The sequence below is a fragment of the Python bivittatus genome, unplaced genomic scaffold, assembly GCF_059951505.1.
Source record: "Python bivittatus isolate LINGU-HERP-01145 unplaced genomic scaffold, Pbiv_v1 ctg000350_np1212, whole genome shotgun sequence".
NCBI classification, from domain to species: Eukaryota; Metazoa; Chordata; class Lepidosauria; order Squamata; family Pythonidae; genus Python; species Python bivittatus.
In genome coordinates this window covers 22,532,172-22,553,113 of record NW_028277074.1, presented here as the reverse complement: position 1 = coordinate 22,553,113, position 20,942 = coordinate 22,532,172, and the positions used below count along the sequence as shown (strand labels likewise).

The 20,942-nt window shown below is 38.7% G+C and overlaps 1 protein-coding gene across 2 annotated transcripts in view; it reads right to left on the bottom strand.

Annotated features, from left to right (window-relative positions):
- ABCG1 (ATP binding cassette subfamily G member 1) overlaps positions 1-18,779 on the bottom strand; it is a 51,341-nt gene extending 32,562 nt beyond the window's left edge. Inside the window, exons 1-2 of one of the 2 annotated variants that reach the window (XM_007434800.4) lie at positions 18,402-18,779; positions 11,752-11,995 (exon numbers count right to left, since the gene is read on the bottom strand). In XM_007434800.4, the coding sequence (XP_007434862.1) occupies positions 11,752-11,995; positions 18,402-18,443 (286 nt within the window). In that variant the 5' untranslated portion in view covers positions 18,444-18,779. Of the gene's footprint in view, positions 1-11,751; positions 11,996-17,776; positions 18,077-18,401 lie in introns of those variants that run through there. The other variant, XM_088144703.1, reaches the window with a different exon arrangement.
- Positions 18,780-20,942: the final 2,163 nt, after the last annotated feature.

Below are 20,942 nucleotides of genomic sequence, written 5' to 3'. Positions count from 1 at the left end.
TACAAGTATTTTGGCACTGTTTCCTTTTTAAAAGGAAAGGGTACAAAGCAAATTATCAAATTGGATTTTGTTAATTAGTACTGTAGGCCAGAGGGCCCTTAAAACCCTATGATGTACATTATCCTATTTGGAAATAGGTGAAAGGTCTTATGAAGGTCTACCAAGCAGAGGCAAGTTGACTAGGTAATACCAACACTTGTTCTTTGTAATCCATTTTCAACTATTAAAATACTCAGACACAAATAACTGGACTCTTTTTGCTATAGTGAGGTGAATCTTCCTTGGAACGTGTTGACCCATACATTTTATACTGGCATCACATGTATATATCTGATCCTTTCAGATATACTGTATCTTCTCTTCATTGCTTGCCATGTATTTACCAAGAATCAAAGAGTTTTGAAGTGGCTGAGGATACCACTAAAAAGCCATTGCCTGGGAAAACAAGCTACATCAATACAGGACAAAACTCACATAAAGGCTATATGATACCTGAAAAAAACAAAGCCTTTTCTCTACCATCAATACCATCTGTAACAGCCTTCCCTAACTTGCTGGCTGGGAATTCTGGTAACTGGACTTCAAATATATCTAGAGGCATCAGGTTAGAGGAAACTGATTTATGCAATATCATTCTGGATAGTGAATGGATAAGAAGAACTCTGCCATTTTGATAATTTACTATCTTTTGCACAGTGACAGAGACAAAAAGCTATATATAAGCATAGCTATCATTAATCAGTGTGTGGAGCACCAGATGCTTCCTGTATATTTCTTACACATGTGATTGTCACTTGTGCTAAATTGCCAACACATGTAATTGCTCTGTGATCATATCTCTGAGAAAACATACAGCCATTTCAAAACAGAAGTTGAATTGCAGCCACCATAAATAAAATATGTGGCAAATTTTTATAACTGCCATCATTTCACAACAAAGTTTTATATTGTGTCCAGCCAGTTAGATATTCAATGGTCAGTCTTGGGTGCAGTTATATAGAACAAACTGGAAGAAACAGCAGCATTTTCAACACCTGCTAAGCAAAGAAATTGGTGGTAACTACATGGTTGAAGGAGGTAATAAAGATCCAGTACAAGAAGGAGGCAGAACTTCTTTCATAAAGTCTTATACTGATCACATTAACCAATTTCAACCTCTGTGGGCCAATTTACAAATGGTCAGCTGAACTGACAACTAAAAGGTTACTGTCATTCCTCTGCAGCATTTATTAGTGAACATATCTTTCAAATTCTCACTTTTTATGTCGTCAAAATGGTATTTTTAGGCACGCCTCGTATGTCAACATTTGAAGACATGGACTTTAAAAATCAAAGGAGTAATGTCTCCTGAAAACAAAAATCTGACAAGCACATCAAAAGTAGTTTAGGTACAAAATAAACTCTTAATTTAATTTAGTTTAATTATCTAACCTAGCCAATAACAGCTAGAAGGTTGTGGTAATAAGACAGAAAATTAGAGTAAGATTGCAAACACTGGTTCTTAAAGATTTTATTACAATCATACTAGATACAGGTAGTCCCGAATTTAATTTGTATGTAAGCTGGAACAATATTATTGTATAATACTGTATAAGTAGTATTGTGTAATTAACTCGAACATTGTGTATTTAACTCAAATCATTGTGTATTTAATTTGAATTTTGCTACAATAAGTTCCGTTCTTAACTATGGATTGTCTGTAACCCAGGCGTTCTTAACCCAGGGACCACCTGTACTGCATTTATCTTTGCCTAAAAATAAGTAGAGGCAGGTAAGAAACTATATTTAGTTCTGATAGCTTACATCCAGAACTGAAGTTCCATAATACTATTTTCAATGAGAACCATGGATTACATTTCAGTTGGCATTCAAAAAGCACTGAACTACCATAGAGCTAAATCTTGACCAATAGCTTTTCCCCACTACTGAGTTAAGTGCTATCTATTTATCCTTCAGCTGACACAATCCATATCCTGCCTCCGCTACATATGCTCTGGGTCACCATCTAATGGAACTGTCCTGTTTTTGAGTGTGCCACTCATTCTCTGTCAGTTGATTGTTTTTATGCCTTTATTTTCATTTCCTTTTAGTTTGTCACCATTCACTAGAGTAAACATCCATCTATCAGAGTGCTGTAGTAAGACTGGGTGGGACTCAATTGCAGGGCTCTGCTTATTTTCTCTAGGCTGGTTAGAATGCCTCCAAATTCTCCTTGGACATTTCCCAAATTAAAGAAAATGTGGGATGGATGGATGGATGGATAAAAGGAAACGTGCAGCAAGACATCAGGCCATAATTATGCAATTTGCTTGGTTCTGTACAGAAACTGAACTAACCTAATCCTAACTGAAACTACCTCCCTGCTGGGCAACCATATGTAAAGAGTTTACATATTACAGACATGCCTCTTTATATATGAGACGTGTCTTTAATATGTAAACTCATTTCATGGGGGCAGAGTGAAAAAGTATTGAACCAGACAAATTGTAATGGTATGTGGGAATTACCTTGGGAGACAGGAAGAGGAGCCACAGACTAGGCACCAGTCAGATAAGAGGCAGCTGAGCCTGCAGAAGGAATGAGGACATGGCAAACATCTCAGAAGGGACCCTCCCTAGTTTTTTGGACTGTAAAGGTGAGGGGGAGAATGTGCTTTCAGACTTGCAAGATTCTGTTAATGTAACATTACAATAAAGATAGAGCTAGTACTCGTGGGTGTGCTTCTTGTCTGGACTACCTCACAAGACTGACACACATATAGTACAATTGTCAAATAAGAAAACAAAACCATTCAACTTGAGGAAAAATGGGGCCATTGAATCTAAAGATATTTCTGAATACTATTAAAACTGGAATAGTGCAAAAATGCCTTTGTTTCTATCCCAAATAGAATAGTCGGGGTCTGGTCATTTCAGAATACTATTGATGTGAATAGCATTATTAAACCCTCTTCTTCTTCCCGCCACAAATAATAATAATAATAATGGAACTCTATTTTCATATCCGTTGTCTGAAACCTGGAGAGTAGCTCACATCAAAAACAGGAAAGATGACAGGAGGTAATGGGTACAAAATGAACTCAGGAAACCAAGTGCTAATAGAAAAGGCAAACATTGGGAGAGAAATAGTTGTGATGAAGGCTGGCTCCCCAGTGGGGAGGACACACAACAGTGTCTTCTAACACTCCCCAAGCACAATCAACCCACAATAGTTCACCTGACCTCAACCTGAAAATAATGAGTGTCAAAGCATTTATGCTCCTTGAATATATAATTTCCATGGAAATGTCAATGAAATTACCAGAAGACAAGCTTGACTTGAAGGAGATTTTTTTTTTTTTAGCTATAAATCATGCTATTATATTGCCATTGGTATACCCTTTAATTCATGCACACAGGAAACATGAAAATAATCTTCCCCTAAATAGCGTAGAGTGGAACCACATTGGTATTTTACTAGTTCCCAGGTAGACCTCTCACAGTATTTAAAATAGCTTGTTAGCATTAATTATGAAGTTACCTCTCCCCATCCCATCCCTACTCCATGTGAAGTTTTTGTTTTAATATACACTTCTGATGTACTTGTCAAATAGCAAGCCATACAGTTCAGTCACAGAGATCACTGGGAGTTATTCTATAATGAATCCGACCTCTAGTTCAGGATTTTTCAAGCTGTGTTCCATGGAACTCTAGGGTTCTGTGAGAACTTGATGCAGTTCCACCAGTAACTAAGGACAACAACAACAACAAAAAATCACTCAAACACACCCAATTTTCTATCACTAAAGCTTTCTTGGTCAGGGATTCTGGAAAACATTGTTGTTGCTTTTTAACTAACAGATTCCATGGCCTGAAAAAGATTGAAAACCCCTGCTGTAATCCATCTAACTGAATATAGCATAACTACTGGCAGCAGCAATTGTCAAAGGTTTCACCCCTAAATCTTTTCCAAAACAACTTTGAAATGCAGGAACAAAATCCAATACCGTTATAAAGCATGAGATGAGCTATAGCCCATGAGTTCCAGCAAAGGGTCCATGTCTACTCTTAGCAACTACATAGATTTTGTCCATGACAATCTGTCCCTAAACTGGTCCTTCAGGTATTCCGATGGTATGAACACAGAGTACCAGAACAGATTGTCCAGCATCATGTTTGTAAGCATGTAGGAAAAATGCTACCATTTCCAGAAGCTAGTATGGATTCATAAAGAACAACCATGTCATACTGATCTTATTTTTTTAGAGCAGATAAATAATCAGGTAACATAGCAAACCAAGAGAATGCAGTGGCTGCAGTGTTTCTTGATATCAGGAAAGCATCTGACAAGGTCTCCGGTGGTATCCTAGTCAAAAAGTTGGATAAACTGCAATCTGGTAGACTTGCAGGTAGTTGAACAACAAGTAAGAACCTGCTTCTCAACAGTAGAAACTAGGATTATGTGAGAAAATTAAAGCAAATGCAAGCAGGTATAGCACCCTTGCAGCTCAGAACAGAGAGAGTCTTTTAAATAGGTCAATGAATGATAATAACCCTGCAGACACCAGACTCCATGTAAGTGTTTCTGGGATGTATTCGGTGAGGCAATCCTCACACCATCTGCTTGAAGAATTAAGGGGTATAAAGTATTTTGCTGAAAAATCACGATCTGCTCATTTGCTTCTTTCCAGATAAAGAGAAATACCATGAGAGGATGCTTGCATGATTCATGATTTTAACATTTTTGGTGACTGAAACTTTATACAAATATTATGGACATTTTTTTTTAAATCCCACTGAGTAGACGCTAGAAGAGTAAGGATGGAAGGTTTTTTGTTTTTCAAAGTATCTGCTTATGAATAGAGATCTTTGCCTAATACATAAACACATGCCTAACAGAAGATGAAGACAACACGGAAATGCATGTGTAGAAAATACATAGGAGGGGTGGGGGAGAAGACTATATCATGTTTAAATATAAAGCCTTATATAAGATAAAGCACCCAATTTTTTAAAAAAAATTATTTCAGCTTTGAAACAGAACAACTTTTTAAAAATATATTAAGTTCTATATATTCAATGTCTTATACAAAGTGTGTAATTATACAATTAAATTTAAAAGTCAGTTTTGTAACTTCTACCACAATTAAATATTTCTAGTGGAATAGGTAGGCTTTCACAGTAACTTTATAGCAGAATCTGTGTTTCCAAAGGGAGGGGGAAAATCTCTAATGAACATGGAAACAAGCTTTTCCAGTGTGCAAGTTCCAATGTGCAGATTTTAATTCTTCCTTTGGATCATTTGCATTAATTAAGTCTCAGAAACAAAAATATTTCACTGCAAACAAACTAAACACAGAAGCTGTTAAAATATGTGTGACTGTTCTAATTACCCATCATAATTTATTCTGAAATATTTAGAAGCATGAAACAGAAACCCATCATATATCACTCTAATCAAATGAAAAAAAATTACATTTCAAGAGACTTTAGGTCCTGCAGTTCAAATTTCAGGCCTAAGCAATTAAAATAATCCTGAACTACATTCTGTTTCAAAAAACCTAATTGACCTACATTCAGTACTTCAGATCCATTTAGATAATAGCATAATATACAGACAACCTTGGAACTTATTTTTATGTATTTTATGTAATGATTCTTAAACCTATCTAGTCTTAACACACGACATAAGTTGTTGTTGTTTAGTCATTAAGTCGTGTCCGACTCTTCGTGACCCCATGAACCATATTGCGCCAGGCCTTCCTGACCTTCACTGCCTCCCTGAGTTTGCTCAGTTTCATGCTCATTGCTTCAGTGATGCTATCTAACCATCTCATCCTCTGCCGTCCTCTTCTCCTTTTGCCTTCAATCTTTCCCAGCATCAGGGTCTTCTCCAAAGAGATCTCTCTTCACATTAGGTGACCAAAATATCTGAGCTTGAGCTTCATGACATAAGTACTGTGTGCTTATTGTATAGTTTTTTAAATTCTCTGCTGCATCCCATATTTCTCTTTTAAAGATTAGAAACCTAATCATTGAAGAGAATAAATGGCTTCACTGAAAAGCAGGGAAAAGTACTAGGGTTTTAAATTATTTTAATAACATAAAGAATATGTTTTACTATGCAAAAAAAAAAAATGTGTATGCAACATCATAGGTCCAGTCTAATTTTGGCTAATCACTAATTTATGATAAGTAACTCAATTTTAAGGGAGCGTTGAGCCTTGGGGTCATATCCACACTGCCAGGTTGCCCCATCGCAAGTACAGCCCACCAACCATTTCTGGAAGGCAAAACTGGACGTTGCCATCCATTACTTGCCCCCAGCCCACTGCGAATGCCTTTGTGTTCCTAACTCTGAGTTGACGGTAGTGCTTTATGGCTTATGCCAGCATAAGCTTTAGTATCCAGTTACCCTATTGCATTTTACTTTATTTTAGGCAAAGCTCCCCATTTTGATTGGCTACACCCTCACACCTGGGTCACCTCTTACCCCCCCTACTGAAAGACTCCTCTAACAAAGGCTCTAGCAGACTTTATTGACTCAAACCTAGGATAATGCAAAAAAGGAATTTTGATGTTAAAGCTGATTGTTGTGCCTACATGTTGATGATTTAACTTTGAATATACAAATTTAACTTTGTATACATATATTCTTACATGGGTGTGCGTGTATGTACACATACACACAAGTATATCTATCCTTGTAAAGACTGCTTTTAGAAAGGAAATTGATTGGCCATTGCTTTCCTGGTATGGAAAGTTGGGAGGGCCCAGCCACAGCATAATTGTTCTATGGGGGACTATGGTAGCTGGCCAGGATGAACGCTTGCAAGTTGCTGCTGAAGCATCCCAATCTGAACAGAATTTCAGATTGGGTGGCTCCCAGGATTGCAAAAGGTGTGATTGTTCTATTATGGATGGAATTGCCCTTCCTTGAGGCATCAGGATGAAAGTTGGGGTGCTCACTGAACCATATTGATAATGGAAACCCAAGTAGCCAAAGATTACCTTTGACTGGCAAGATACCTACTGCCATTCCTGGGCAGACACAGACTTGATATTGTTAACACAGTTCTGCTGGTTCTTTAGGAGAAGCCTCAAGAATAAAAAGTACAGGAAACTGGTTCAAGATACATCCATAAAGACACAGAGGCCAATCCAAACATAGTCATCTTTAGAGTAGACCCACTGAAATAGTGAGATTAAAAATAGTTACAATTTGCTTGTGTTCAGTTTATTTCAATAGATCCACTCTGACCAAGTCTAAGCCATTTAGTCCTGAATTTATCAACCATAGATCTATGAATTGGTGCAAATTGTTCCAGGGTACATTTTTTTCATGACCCAGGCATTTATCTTTTCTTCTCAAAGTAGCCAACAAGATTCAGTTTGCCAGACAATGAGAAGCACCACTTAGTTATTGGTACTGCAGGGATGTACCACATTCAATTAAAATTATTTAAAGCACTGTAAAAGCAGGCTATTTATAAAAATATCATTTTTAAAAGGAGCAAGGGTTTTCTTCTGCCACCTTCGGTTGATATGAAAAGGGAAAAGGCATCTGCTAATTTCTGCTTTCCCAACATCGTATTCTAATTAACTCATTGGATCAAAGATTCCTGTCTATGGAAGTCCAGTGCTAAAATGTGCAGCTGTTACAGCAACAAAAAAGTTTCATTATATTCGTTATTGGTTTAGAATAAAGACAATTAAATGGATCAAGTACAATTTAGAAAATTTATTTTAAAAAGGTGCCTTTAATACTGTCTTTGCAGTGAGTTGCTACATCCTGCATATCATTCAATCTAACTGGGTATTTCCTTTTTTTTTTTGAAAGGTGCCTAATCATGTGTTAACTAAGATGTAAGCACACTTACTGGTAGAAAATGTAAGCTGAATCCTGCCTATAACCTCCAACTATTTTACAGAAGAAGAATGTGTATTTTTCTCTGGCAATCATTTTGGTCCTTCCTTCCTTCCTTTTCTCACTCATCTTAGCAACAGTCGAAGAACAACCAATCAACCACTGCTTCGTCACTGCCCCAACATCACAGGCTGAGGTTACTATAGTGCAATGACTGATAGTAACCGAGCATGAATGAGAGAGAGCTGCTTCATGCAGCACCTCAACTGCAGTGCACCTGCTACATAAGAACAGGCTTTTCTAGACTCCTCTGACTAGAAACAGCAAATAATATACAACAAATCCTATTTTGCACCATTTGCATTTTCAAAAGGCATAAGGTATGGAATCTTGCAGGAACCAGCACAATACAAGATACATACTTGTTATGTGAATGTGTCAGAGTGGAATTTATAACACCTCAACTTTTTTTAAAGGTGAAACATTGGCATATTTATACCACATTATTTCATTTTGCCACCAATGTGTGTACCCTTTGGTGAAATCTACTTTCTCTAATAGTTTTTAAATAGTAGCTTGCAGGTTAAACATATATTTAACTACAAATTAGAAGTCTATTATTGGATCAAGTTTAATTCTGATATTTGAAATATTTAAGATATAGGCAGCTAATCAAAATATGTGATTTTTCATAGCAAAGAGAAATCTTCCATAAACTTATGAAAAAACAGCTGCCCTTCTTAATAACCTGAAAAAGTTGACAATGTTTCAGACATTTGTTACAAAATGGAAGAATAAAAAAAGATTTAAAAGCATACATGCAATTCACCAGTGAACATACATAGAAATAATGGGATTTATGCAAGAATCCTAAAACTTTATTTGCAATAATTATTTATAGCATTTGCAGTATTTACTATAGATCTATCTTTCACTGGGGACTGCACAGGAATTAGTCAATAGATTGAACCAGAAATGACCATCAAATAAGACTCATTCACACATTCTGTTTTTAGGTGAATATTTAATAGCATAATTGTAGCATGTGTCCTAACGTGCAAGTCGCACAGTGTTCAAAGGGGATTATTCTCAAATAAGTGTTCATGGATTGCAGTATAGGCCTTTAAAGCCAAGTTACCAACTCTAAAAATGTAATATATAAATAAGATAAAAACATGAATTTCAAGCAAGTACCAAATAGGTATATTTCTCAGAAAACCAATGTTGGTTTGCTGCCAAAAATTAACAAGGAACCTATATGATTATTTAATATTCCATTTAAAACACTATTTCAATATTTTACAGCCTTTATCTCTTAGACCAGGTGGCAAGGTAGCAATGGATGAAATAAGCTACGCTCAAGTACATCAACTTGTAACTCCAGACACCACCTCTGCTTGTTACCCACAACCAAGGCAAACACTTATATTCCACAAACCTCCCCACATTCCAAACAATTTAATGTCTATTCCTTAGAATTGACAAAGTGCTCCTTTTTCAAGCGAAACTTATACCTTATTAAAGTATATGGATGCACTGATGAAGTCACCAGAAGCTAAGTTCACTTCAAAGGAAACTCACTAGTTTTAGATACCACTTGCTGAATGTAGGTAACATTATCTTAACTGAAAAACAAAGGAGCTAAGATGGCAGCAGGGTAGCAGTATGAGATGCGAGCTCCATATATTTCGAGGTTTTTAAAAAAAAAAAATTCTAATGATCTTAAAGTGTTCTTCTCTGGTATGCAGAGCTTGCCTTCACTCAAAAAACTCCAAACTGCTTCTTGTTATGTGCATGTGTAGTATAGGGACTTAACTTTCCACACACATAGAGTGAATATTATCAGCAATGCTATAATTAGTCTTATGAATCTGTTTTCAGTGTAAATACCACGTTTGGGCTGTAAAGATCCAAGATAACCACTAGATGGCAGTAGAGGTATTCAGAAACCTATAAGTCTTTGCTTCCATTTGGTGGTCATCAGTATTTTTACAGTCCAGATCTGGTTGCCCTAGTATAAATAGCATAATGAATACAGTAGACTATGTGCACAGACACTAAAGGGAAATTGTATTTCTTGTTGAGCATGTGGGGATGGAAAATATAATTCAAATTAAGGGGAGGAGAAACAGTTCATGGTCAATTCAGTATATAATATCAGTTATTAAGCCTACAATGGGCTTAGCTGTTAATTTTCTGAACAAACGTGTTTTGTGTGCATGCTATGGTAGCAAGAATGTGCCACCTAATATTTTGTCATATGGGAGGATTCATCTATTTCACAAGTAGGCAACCAGTCAGCCAGCACCTGTTAAACTAGTAAACAATCATACGGGCAATAAGCAAAATTTCTGTTTTGAAAACGGTAATCCTGATTAATATAGCTTGGTAAAAAATAAAGATCCCCTGAAGTTTAACTCTTGGTGATTACTGGGCACCTCCATGTAGTTTTCTTAGCAACTATGGGGAAGTAGATTGCTCCTGCTTTCTTCTGATCTGTTTTTTCAGCTTTCTATTCATTTCATTCCACTGGGATTTTTGGTGGTCTCCCATTCAAGTACTAACCAAGTCTGACCCTGCTTAGGTTTTTCAGTGATAGCCAGTTGCTATCATCTATTGCAGAGGGGATTTCCTTAACCTATTTTACAACCATCATTACAGGGGACAAAAAAGGTTAACATTTCTCTTCCTACCATTCACTGATTCAGGCATGGAACTTGGAAGTAGGCTTTGATTCAAAGAATGAGATTTCAGGAGTTGGGAGTTGTGCTTTCCTTGTTGAATCTTCACTCCAGGCTTCCACGGTAAGTGGACAGTCTGGAACTTTAGCTGGATTTGGTTCTCTACACCTGCTACAAGGACCATCAATAGAACTCTCTCATATCCTACTAGCTCAACACAGACGATTTAGATTACAAATTATTCTTTGTTCTCTCATCACTCCTGTGCAAAATGGACTTCAGTCTCTATCATGCTGAGTCTTTGAACTAATAAGGGTGGGGAGAAGGGAAGCAGCATTTTAGTAGACTACAGAAGAAGAGAATTTTCTAAAGAATTACACATCAGCCATTCTAAAATTCTGTACATCAGTATGCTCTGAAAGTATAAAGCAAACAAGTGATATCATACAGCCAGGCCCAAAGACCCAAGTGAAACTCTAATTGCTTCATAATAAATATGGGACATTAGCCTCAAGAGTTTCCATTTTTTCTCTAGAGTAATTATCTCAATAGATTTATTGACTAATGGGAATCCCATGTATGTCTTCTTCCTTCCTGGCAGAATACACATCACAAAACGTAAAACATAATGTATAACTGTAGCAGTCCAGAATGGTTGAATTATTGATTTTGACTGTTTGTAACTATGGTACTTTTAATATTGTATAAATAGCATCTAATAATGTTGATGTCATATTTTCAAAGTTTTGATTAACAAAATATCTAGTTACAGTTTAAAAAGTAGTCTGGTGATGTTTCATTTTGGGGACTTTGTACCTGATATGGGAGGATTTGACTTTTTTTTTTTTTTAATTGATATTATTTTAACAGATGTTTAAAGAGTGCAACCAACTGTGAGAAACATCTCAATGTGAGAAACAGGAGTCCTACATCGTTAAAGGCTTAATGTTAACCTCACATCTAACAGTTCACATCACACTAGGCATGGTTTGTTAACTATGATCTTCCAGCAAGTTATATGACCTAGTTTCATTCATAAATTACATACACTGAATTCATAAATTACATACACTGAATTCACAAATTACATACACTGAATTCACACTCACAGTGAGCTAAGATTAAGCTACAATATGCTGTGATGTGCAAACCAACAATTCACTGTCTTTGCTACTGTTGGTGTATTACCAGGATGTAAATTACATAAACATTCATCCTAGCTTACCCTTCTTGTTCCACCAGGGTCCTTCTGGTATAGCATAGGAGAGATCTTTAAACTCAATGTTCACAGCTGGTCTCCGAGGAAGGTAGGAGAAATGATGGGCTTCTGTCAAAACATTGTCCATCTTCTTTAAATGGCCACTGAGCAAATGAACCTCTTGTGTGTCTGTACCACCAGAGACCACCTCATCTACTGAAACACATATTGACTTTGGCTCAGGCATAGCAGATGAAGAATTACTGGCATTCTAGAACACAAGAAGGGGAAAAATAAAGCATAGTTTTCCTTCCTTCCTTCCTTCCTTCCTTCCTTCCTTCCTTCCTTCCCTCCCTCCCTCCCTCCCTCCCTCCCATATCAAAATACAGTTACTACACATCTGCCTCAGAATATTGTCTCATAGTATTGGGGGGCGGGGGAACTCTACTAATGTTCTGCTGACATTGTTATTTTAAAAGAAAATATGACTGGGGATGGGCAAATCTGCCCATAAGACTAACTGCATATTGTCTGAGCCCAAATATCATGAGCAAAAGTTTCCCATTTTTCTTTGTGGCCATGCTAGGGGAGGAGATGGTAACATGTGAGCCAATCTCTGTTACAGCTTATTCTAATATGCTGCATCATAACTGAGTGAGTATCCACAGCCACGGTATAATCCAGGCAATGGCTAGTAACAATTTCTATTAGTACAGTTGATGTGGAAAGCTTACAACAAACAATCTATTGCTAAGGCTAGGCTAGACACGAAAGATAAATCTGAACTGATGTCTATAACAATGCACTTAAAAGTAGTCCTGGCTGTATTTTGACAGAGAAGGCAAATACCCAAGCATAATTAATTCATTTTTCTCAATGTGCTTGTAATGCAGGAAGGCTACAAAATTAACATTTATCCAAATGGTTATTTATATAAAGATTGGAAAAATTCTCAGTAAAGTTGGCTAAAATTATCACTTTCATTTCAGGTCACAATGTGTGATCATTTGACACTTGCAAGAGCCATGCACTATTTATGTTCTTTCAAGTCCTCTTTCTTCTGGCTCCGGAATCTTAACTTTGTGTATGAAAGTTCTACATAAACCTGTTTAGGATTAGATCCTCCGAGTCAGGCACAATTTGTTAGGATACGAGACATCAAACTTAACTTGTGGAGACAGACCTTGTAGTATTATAGCTGGCAAGGCCAAATGTTTACCCAGTGTTTAGGAATGCTGAAAACTATTCATTTATCTTTCTCAAAATTTTTCTGCACTGAACAGCAGCAGCTCGAGTGATTCAAACTTGATGTCTTCTTTGTTTGTCTTGACTTTTTTTACCCCACCTGCAGCAACTCCTAATAAGAAACTAATATATCTTTATTTTTCCCCCTTTGTACTTGCTATTTTTATTTGTTCTGCCAATTTACTCACTGTCTCAGGCAGCTCAATCCGTTCCCAAACACCTCTGTAATGCATGCTTTTCATACAACTAATAAAAAAGAGAGCTTTCACCTAGCAAACTGCTGCAGTCAAAACTGGATGCAACTAGATTGTCATTCCCACAACAGGGAGACTCCCAACTTTGCAAGGAGCCCATTTGCAAAATCTCAAAGCATACTTTTGTCAGCCAATGGCTGACTCTATGTCCAAATAAAATCTTAGGCCCTGAGTGCACACTGATTTCACAAAATATCATCCTGTATCTTGGTGGTTTTTTGAAGAAAAACCAAGTGGAGAATGCTTCATTATCCTTCCTTTGTCTGGTTACAGACTACACTTCCTTGGTTTGTGTATTGTCAGACTTATTTTCTGATTAATAACTTTCCCTTCAATAGATCCAATTCTCCATACTAGAACCCATCCAGACCAATATGTGAATCCTGCCATTTATATAGATGACATTCTTGGTTTCCAGTGATAAGCTGCTGGGTAAGCACCATCACAACAAGGTAGGCTAGAATGTACTGATCAAGCATCAGAGCAGGACATCAAAAGACCATTCCACTGTACAGGTAGTCCCCAGTTTAAGAACGAGTTCCATTCCCATGGTCTGTCCTTAAGTCGAATTTGTATGTAAGTTGGAACAGTATTATTGTAAAATAACTGCATAATGTGTAATGAACTTGAACAATTGTGTATTTAACTCAAATTTTGCTACAATAGGCTCTGTTCTTAACTATGGGTCATCCGTAAATCGGGCATTCTTAACTCAGGGACTACCTGTACAATATTTGGTCCAAATTACTGAATCAGTTTCAGAGCTAGGAAGTGGTTGCTGTTCTTAAGGGTTAACTTAGCAATAGCAAGTGCTATTTGCCAGCCAACAACATGGATTATATCTACTACTGCACTATTTTAGAGACTGTGTGAGTTGTAATCCAATATGTATGATGGGTACTAGTTTGGAAAAGACCGTCTATATGTCATTGAAATGTTTTGATTCATGTTTTTAACTGATGAAATGTTTTTTGTTTAAAAGTCCTCTGAGGTCATTTCTGAACTAGTGGCTTAGAGAACCCTTCCAGAGTCATCCAATCAGTGTTGTGCCAACATGATAGGAATGATGTTATATATCATACTTGTACATTTGGGTGATGGTATGAAGATGCTATAAATTGATAATGAGCAAAAGACCTATGGCAAAGGTAAGCAAATGTAGAAATACTCAATAATCTATGGAGGTACACATATCAGGCCATTCTGTGGGTGGTCATACTTCAATAAAAACAACATCAAGGGAATAGTCAAAGGGAGATTCCAGGATGAAAGAACAGAGCAGAAATTGCTTCGGTTGTATCAGTATCTCAGAGATAATAGAAAGCCCTTTTACTTAAGCTAAATAGGGTACCAGATTTCTACTATTTCTTCAGTCTATAAAATAGCCTTCTGTGTAATTCATATTCTTCCAAACTCTCATGAACAACTTTTCAGGAGGTATGGGGACTGCTAGGGTAAGAAAATTGGCAAAACTTAAGCAGTCCATCTTGCGCGCATATTATGTGTAGAATGACAGTGTACCTATGCTGGCAATGTGTCTCTTCACATTTTCATCAGTTGGCACATAACAGTGGGCAATGTTTAAGTAGCTATTCAATCAGTAACCTGTCCAGGGAACCAGGGAGAAACAGGTTGTTCTTTGTTTCCCACTTATATGGCATCTTTAACAACATAGTGAAGTAGTTAAGGAGCCAAGAGAAATGCCTTGACATGAACTAGTGTCAGCCCTTTGAGGTAGGCCAGGTCAGGAAACAGACTTTCACAGAACTATATTTTCCTGGAATAGGCTAGAAAAACAGAATCTTGCAAGGCTGATTGTGCTTCTCCTCCCCTCCCTCTTATATCCCAGTAAGTCAGGGAGGAGTCAGTCTGAGTCTCTTCTTAAAACTATTCCCTTCCCAGGACTGCCCTCTTTGTTTACACAATCATTTCTGAATATTTGCTTCAAGGCCATCTTCTGGTTTTCTGCAACTAGGGATGATAGATCTAGGAGGGAGCTTATAACTTGGACTCCAGCCATATACATTGGTACCAGATATTAATGACTTACAGGCTTGTAGCTATTCTAGGTATGCGTAATATTTGTGGCATTGATGTATACACTTTATGCCAATTTCAAATATCTGAATGTCTGTATTTGATTATGTGTCATCAAGTTGGTGTCGACTTTTAGTGACCACACAGATTTTCTCTAGAATGATCTGTCCCCCAAGGAAGCCCTGCAGGTCTTCTAATGGTGTACTCATCACTGCTGCAATTGAGTCCCTCCACCTTGCTGTTGGTCATCTTTTTCTCTTGCCTTCTACCTTTCCCAGCATTGCAGACTTCTCAAGAGAGCTGGGTCTTCGCGTACTGTAATGTGTCCAAAATATGACCCTGGTCATTCATGCCCCGAATGAGAACTCTGAATTGATTTGATCTATGATTCATTTGTCTTCTTGGCTATCCATGGTATTCTCAGGACTATGTCATTTTTAGCTCCAACATATGCTTGTATTTAAGACCATAAACACAGATTTCACAAAGCAGGAACTGAAGAGAGAGCTATCCAATTCAAACACACCTTCAAGCTACTGGATTACTTAGACTACTTTCACCCCACCACCATTTCTACTCTCTAGTCCCTCAAAAGAGATTTGAAGATAAGCTGTTACTGTCTTTGAAGATAAGCTGTTACTGCCTTCTCTTCTGCTGACCTTGCAACATTAAGAACAAAGAGGGAAGACGCCCTGCCTTCAGCTGCTACAGGTCCTGCAGTACAAAAATCCTCTCATCCCATTCCAAAAAAAGGAGAAATATAATCAATTGTTTGTGCACGCACACCCACACAGACGCTTCTTTACTTCATGCTCTGTGCCTTGGCCTGAAACACAAGTATTGTCATGTTATGAGATCACAAATGTGGGAAACTGCTTTCTAACTTGGAGAAGCACTTTCCATTCTAAAAAGGTAGGCTTAGCTCAAAGCACATCATTGTGATGTGTAATTCTGTTATATTGTTTAGATAGTTCTTTTGCAGTGCAGAGGGGAAGAGAAACATGCAAGTTGGACAGGAATTCAGAAATTTAATTTAAAACTTCAGATGACAAAATTATCAGTAATAATTAATTTTCGCTTCTGAGTGTGATTCAAGGTGCTGGTCACCACCAATAAAGCCCTACATGGCATAGGGCCTGGTTACTTGAGGGACCACCCATCTCCCATAGTGTCTGCCTGGCCAGTTTGATCCTGCAGGGTTGCCATGCTCTGGGTTTCATTGACAATGCCATCTGGACCCCTGCCCTCTGGAATGAGGTTTCCCCCAAAATTCGAATGGCTCCCACCCTACTGGTATTTTGAAGGGCCCTGTAGATGTGGCTCTTCACTCAGGCCTTTGGCAAGGATGACTGATGCCCCTTTCTTCCTTTTTGTTCCCCCCTTTTCTTTGCCATCATTGTTTTGTCTTGTGCTGTTTTTGTGTTGTTTTTTGTTCTTAAATTTTTTAACAGTTGTAACCCACCCAGAGTCACTGAGAGCCAGGGAGCATATAAATTGAATACATTATTATTATTTCCTTTTAAATCTTTATCTGCACCTACCAAATGTAACAGTTTTATTGAGTGTGAGGCAGGGAATCTCTTCGTAAGAATGGTAAGTTCAAAGACCATAGTCATGTTAAGACGCTTATTATTTTGGGAAATGAGAATTCATAGAAAAATCTAACAGTTCAGTCTTGGATAATGCAGAAAGAGCCAGTCATTTCAAACTGTGTAATGAAGAGACTTGACAGTATGCATGTCTAACTTATAATTATATATGTCTAACTGCATGCATTACATAGCATAAAACACATGTTCTCCATCTCAGTTTAGGTAACCTATCTCTGCTTTAATGCTCATTCCACTTTCCTATAGCTTTTTAAATCCAGATTTCTTTACTTGGGGGGGGGGGGTATTAAATCCTGTTACACAACAGTAACCGTAAATCCATTCCTTATCCAGCAGATGTCTTCGATTATGAAAAACGTTTATCCTCCAACTAAGAACAATTACTTTTAAGAAAATCGACTCTCTTGCTCCGTTTATACCAAGGTTGTTGTGCTTCAGCAGAAGTGTTTTCGAATCACAGGATGCGTCCGTGAAAGTCTGAGCATGCTCAGAAGACCATCCTATTTCCCCCCTCCATTTTTTTTAATGAGCGCAACACTGAGGTAACTTTCGGTCAAAGCCTGCTCCACGCAGCTGACTTCAAATACAGGATGATGTAAATGACGCCCTTCCCCCCCCCCCGCGCCGAGAAAAAATAAACATAAACCTCTCAAGTCTAATCACTCCATTTTGTTACAATCCATTACAGTCCTAAATAACTTTGGAGGCTTTCAAAGCCCCGAAGTGAGAGAATCTGCCGCCAAGCCAATGGTCAATAAATTACATTATTGGATCTACGTTTCGAAACTTACAGTACACAGTCTTGTGACTGACGTTATTAGACATTTCCGTGTCAACTATGCGTTCAAAAAGCACGCAAGCCAGAGACAGAAAACATCGGGCAAAAGGGGAGAGGCGTTCGCTTACCACAACGATTTGCGTGCCGGGAAATCAGGCAAGAGGAACGGGGAAGGATCCCTCTTCTGACCCTCCAATTAGATCGAGGACTGAACCGCGGCGAGAAGAGTCAGATGCGGGAAGCAGCCGCTACCCCGCTCCGTGCAGGCTCTCCCGGTGGTCCCTTCTAGAGGGGAAAGAGCGGCGTCCTTTCCCTCGCTAGCCTGCACCTGCGTGAACTCCGCGCTTCGAACTCGCCCCCTGCCCCCCCCCCGGGGCTTCTAAGCCCTCGGCTGAGAACCAGGGACCCGCTCTCGGAAGCTGGACCAAGCGTCCGGTTCCAACAGGCCGGGGGGACACCGGGACCAAAGAACCCCGGCGCGGAAAGTTGGGGCAGGAGGAGTTCCGCACGCCTTCGGACTCAAGCGACACTTTCTGCCAGGTCCCCAAATTGCAGCCTTTTGCGTTTTTAATTCCTCCCACGACTTTCGAGCTCCTGGCTTCCTCCGGGGGCATTCAAAATGCCTACCGCAAAGGTGTGCAGGGTAAGATCCTGCTATGATTATCAGAGGAATGGCTCCAGTTTCGAGATGCTCCGACGCTGCGCCTTATACAGGAAGGCGGGGAGAGAGAGACGCCCAAAGCATCTACTTACCAGAACGGCACCCACGGAGAAAGCTGCCATCAGACATGCCATGTGCCCCAGCGGAGAGGCTGCGATCACGGCAGGAGAAGGGGGAGAAACAAAAAGGGAAGGAAGGAGAGGGTGGGAGGGAAGGAGAGGAATCCGCAGCAGCAACAGAAGCGCGGCGGCGGCGGCAACAGCGCCCGCAGCGAGCCAAGATCGATCGGCTACTGAAACCGGCACTGGGAAAGCAAAGGCAAGCGGCCCCGGTCGAGATACCGGCAGCTGCCTCACGCGGGCGGCTCTATCTCGGCATCCTACTGGCTCTCCCGCGGCTCTCTCTTGTTCCCTATTGGCTGAGGAGCTGCAGGGGGCGGAGCTTGTTTTTTTAGGGTAAACGTGCTCTTGTTTTCCCTCAGCCTCTCGTCGCTTCGCTCCGCTTTAGATCGGCTTGGAAGCGCTTCCCCCGCCCCGCCCCGCCCCGCCCCCACTTTGGCCGGGTTCGGCGAAAGGGAAGGGGCGCGACGGTAGCCTGAAGCCGACACTTTCGGACCCAAGTGGCAGAAATCAGGGATAAGGTTTCCAAAATAAAAAGTAACGGGGGGGAGGAGGGCGGGGGTCAGAGATGATTTGACGCTCGTGTTCTGCATCTTCCCTCAGCACTGTGGCAAATGTAGGTCATGCTGCAGTTATTCTTTTTTATATAACTATTATCTTAAAAAAAAAAAAAGAACAGTAAAAACTAACAAGAACTAATATTAAGAGAAAGAATAAGAAGAAAGAGAAGAAAACTGAGGAAAAAGAAAATAGTAAAGATCAAAAGTGCAGAAAAGAAAAAGACAAAAAAACAAAAACAAATATTGACTTCCAACCCTCCTTGCAACAGATATAAGTAACAATATACATCAAACTCTTACTCTAAATTTAAAACATAACTTCCATTATTTCTGTTAGCCCATATTATTTCTAATCATCAAATCCATACAATGTAATTTCATTTTTTCTGTTTCCTGCAAAAAGTCCCAAAAAGATTTTCAGTTAGCATTAAAATTACACAATGTCTTATTTCAAATCAAAGCCGTTAATTTTGCCATCTCAGCCACTCCATCATCTTCACCATCCATTCCTCCACTGTAGGTCATGTCTTATCTTTCCACCACTGTGCATATAAAAGCCTTGCTGCTGTTATCATATATAAAAACAAAGTTCCTTGAGTTTTTTCCAACTGTTTATCCATCCATACATTCAAAGTACTTTTATACATATTAGACAGTTTTTTCTGGTGACAGAACCACTATGTACATTTTCAGAAGAACAGTAAGTTCCCAAATTTAGATCAGTACTCCAAACAAGTTCTGTGTTTCAGCCCTGTAAATAGCGAAGTGGAATGAATTCAATTTGATTAATCCCTCTGGGAGATTGTTTATGTTGGGGTGGAGTGGGGAATTCATTTATGGGCAGAATTGTTTGCCTGATATTTTTAAGGCATAAAGTATCTTTGGAGGGAAGGTATCCTTGCTGCTTGTGAGTTTGGAAGATTTAGGGTGGCTTCCTATGAAATATGGCACTAGTGTTATTCCTAGGTGGTGGTACTCTGACATTTAAGATGTAAATTGCAGAGGTTATCCTTAGGGTAGATTCCTTGCTGTATTGCTGCTTATGATTGATAAGTTATCTTACAAATTGATGTGTGGATGTTAACAGTGTTAATCAGGGATGTTAACAACTAGCCACAGTGAATCATGTATGCAATTGTGCACCAGCAGCACTAATGTAAGAAAAAAACCAGTTGAAGGAAGATTACAGCACTGGTGCTTACTTCCCTAATGCTGTATCTGTTTATCTTCATGTGGGCTGTACTATCATTGTTACTTGAAAGTCTAAAGAAGTGATAGAAAGGAGAGTAAGTCATAATGACTACATTAGAACTTCCTCAGTTGTTTCCTGTTCTGAATCAGTGCATTATTTTAATATCTCACACTTTATTTGAGGAGTCCAGGGACACATGTAGTAGAGCAATATTATGTTGGCATCTTTACAAACACATGCTATATAAGCTACTAAAAATAAACGAAACATTGTTTTATAAGTGCAGTGGATGATCCTTAATATATGAGAAAATAACCTTGGGGTGCAGTACAATGCTCCTTACTCTTTCAAAGGAGAGACCCTAAATGATGCTAACACCTCCATTGCTTTGGGAAATGAAGATATACTGACTCCTGTTACAAATATATCTGAACACTGCAGAAAACATTCCACTGCTAAGTGGCTTCATCAGCAGAGTTCCACTCATGGATCTCTCAAAATGGAATACAGTTGTTGGTGAGATAAAGACAAAATAATTTTCATTGATTACAGTGTAATGCAGCTGCAAAAAAGGCCAACAACATCAAGAGGTACATAATGTACAGAATGTGGGAAGTAATCCCACTCTACTCCGCCTTGGTCAGACCTCACCTGGAAGTATTGTGTTCAGTTCTATATACACCTATTTAAAAAGGATATTAATAAACTGGAGCAAGTACAGAGAAGGGCTACCAAGATGATAAAAGAACTGGACACAATGTC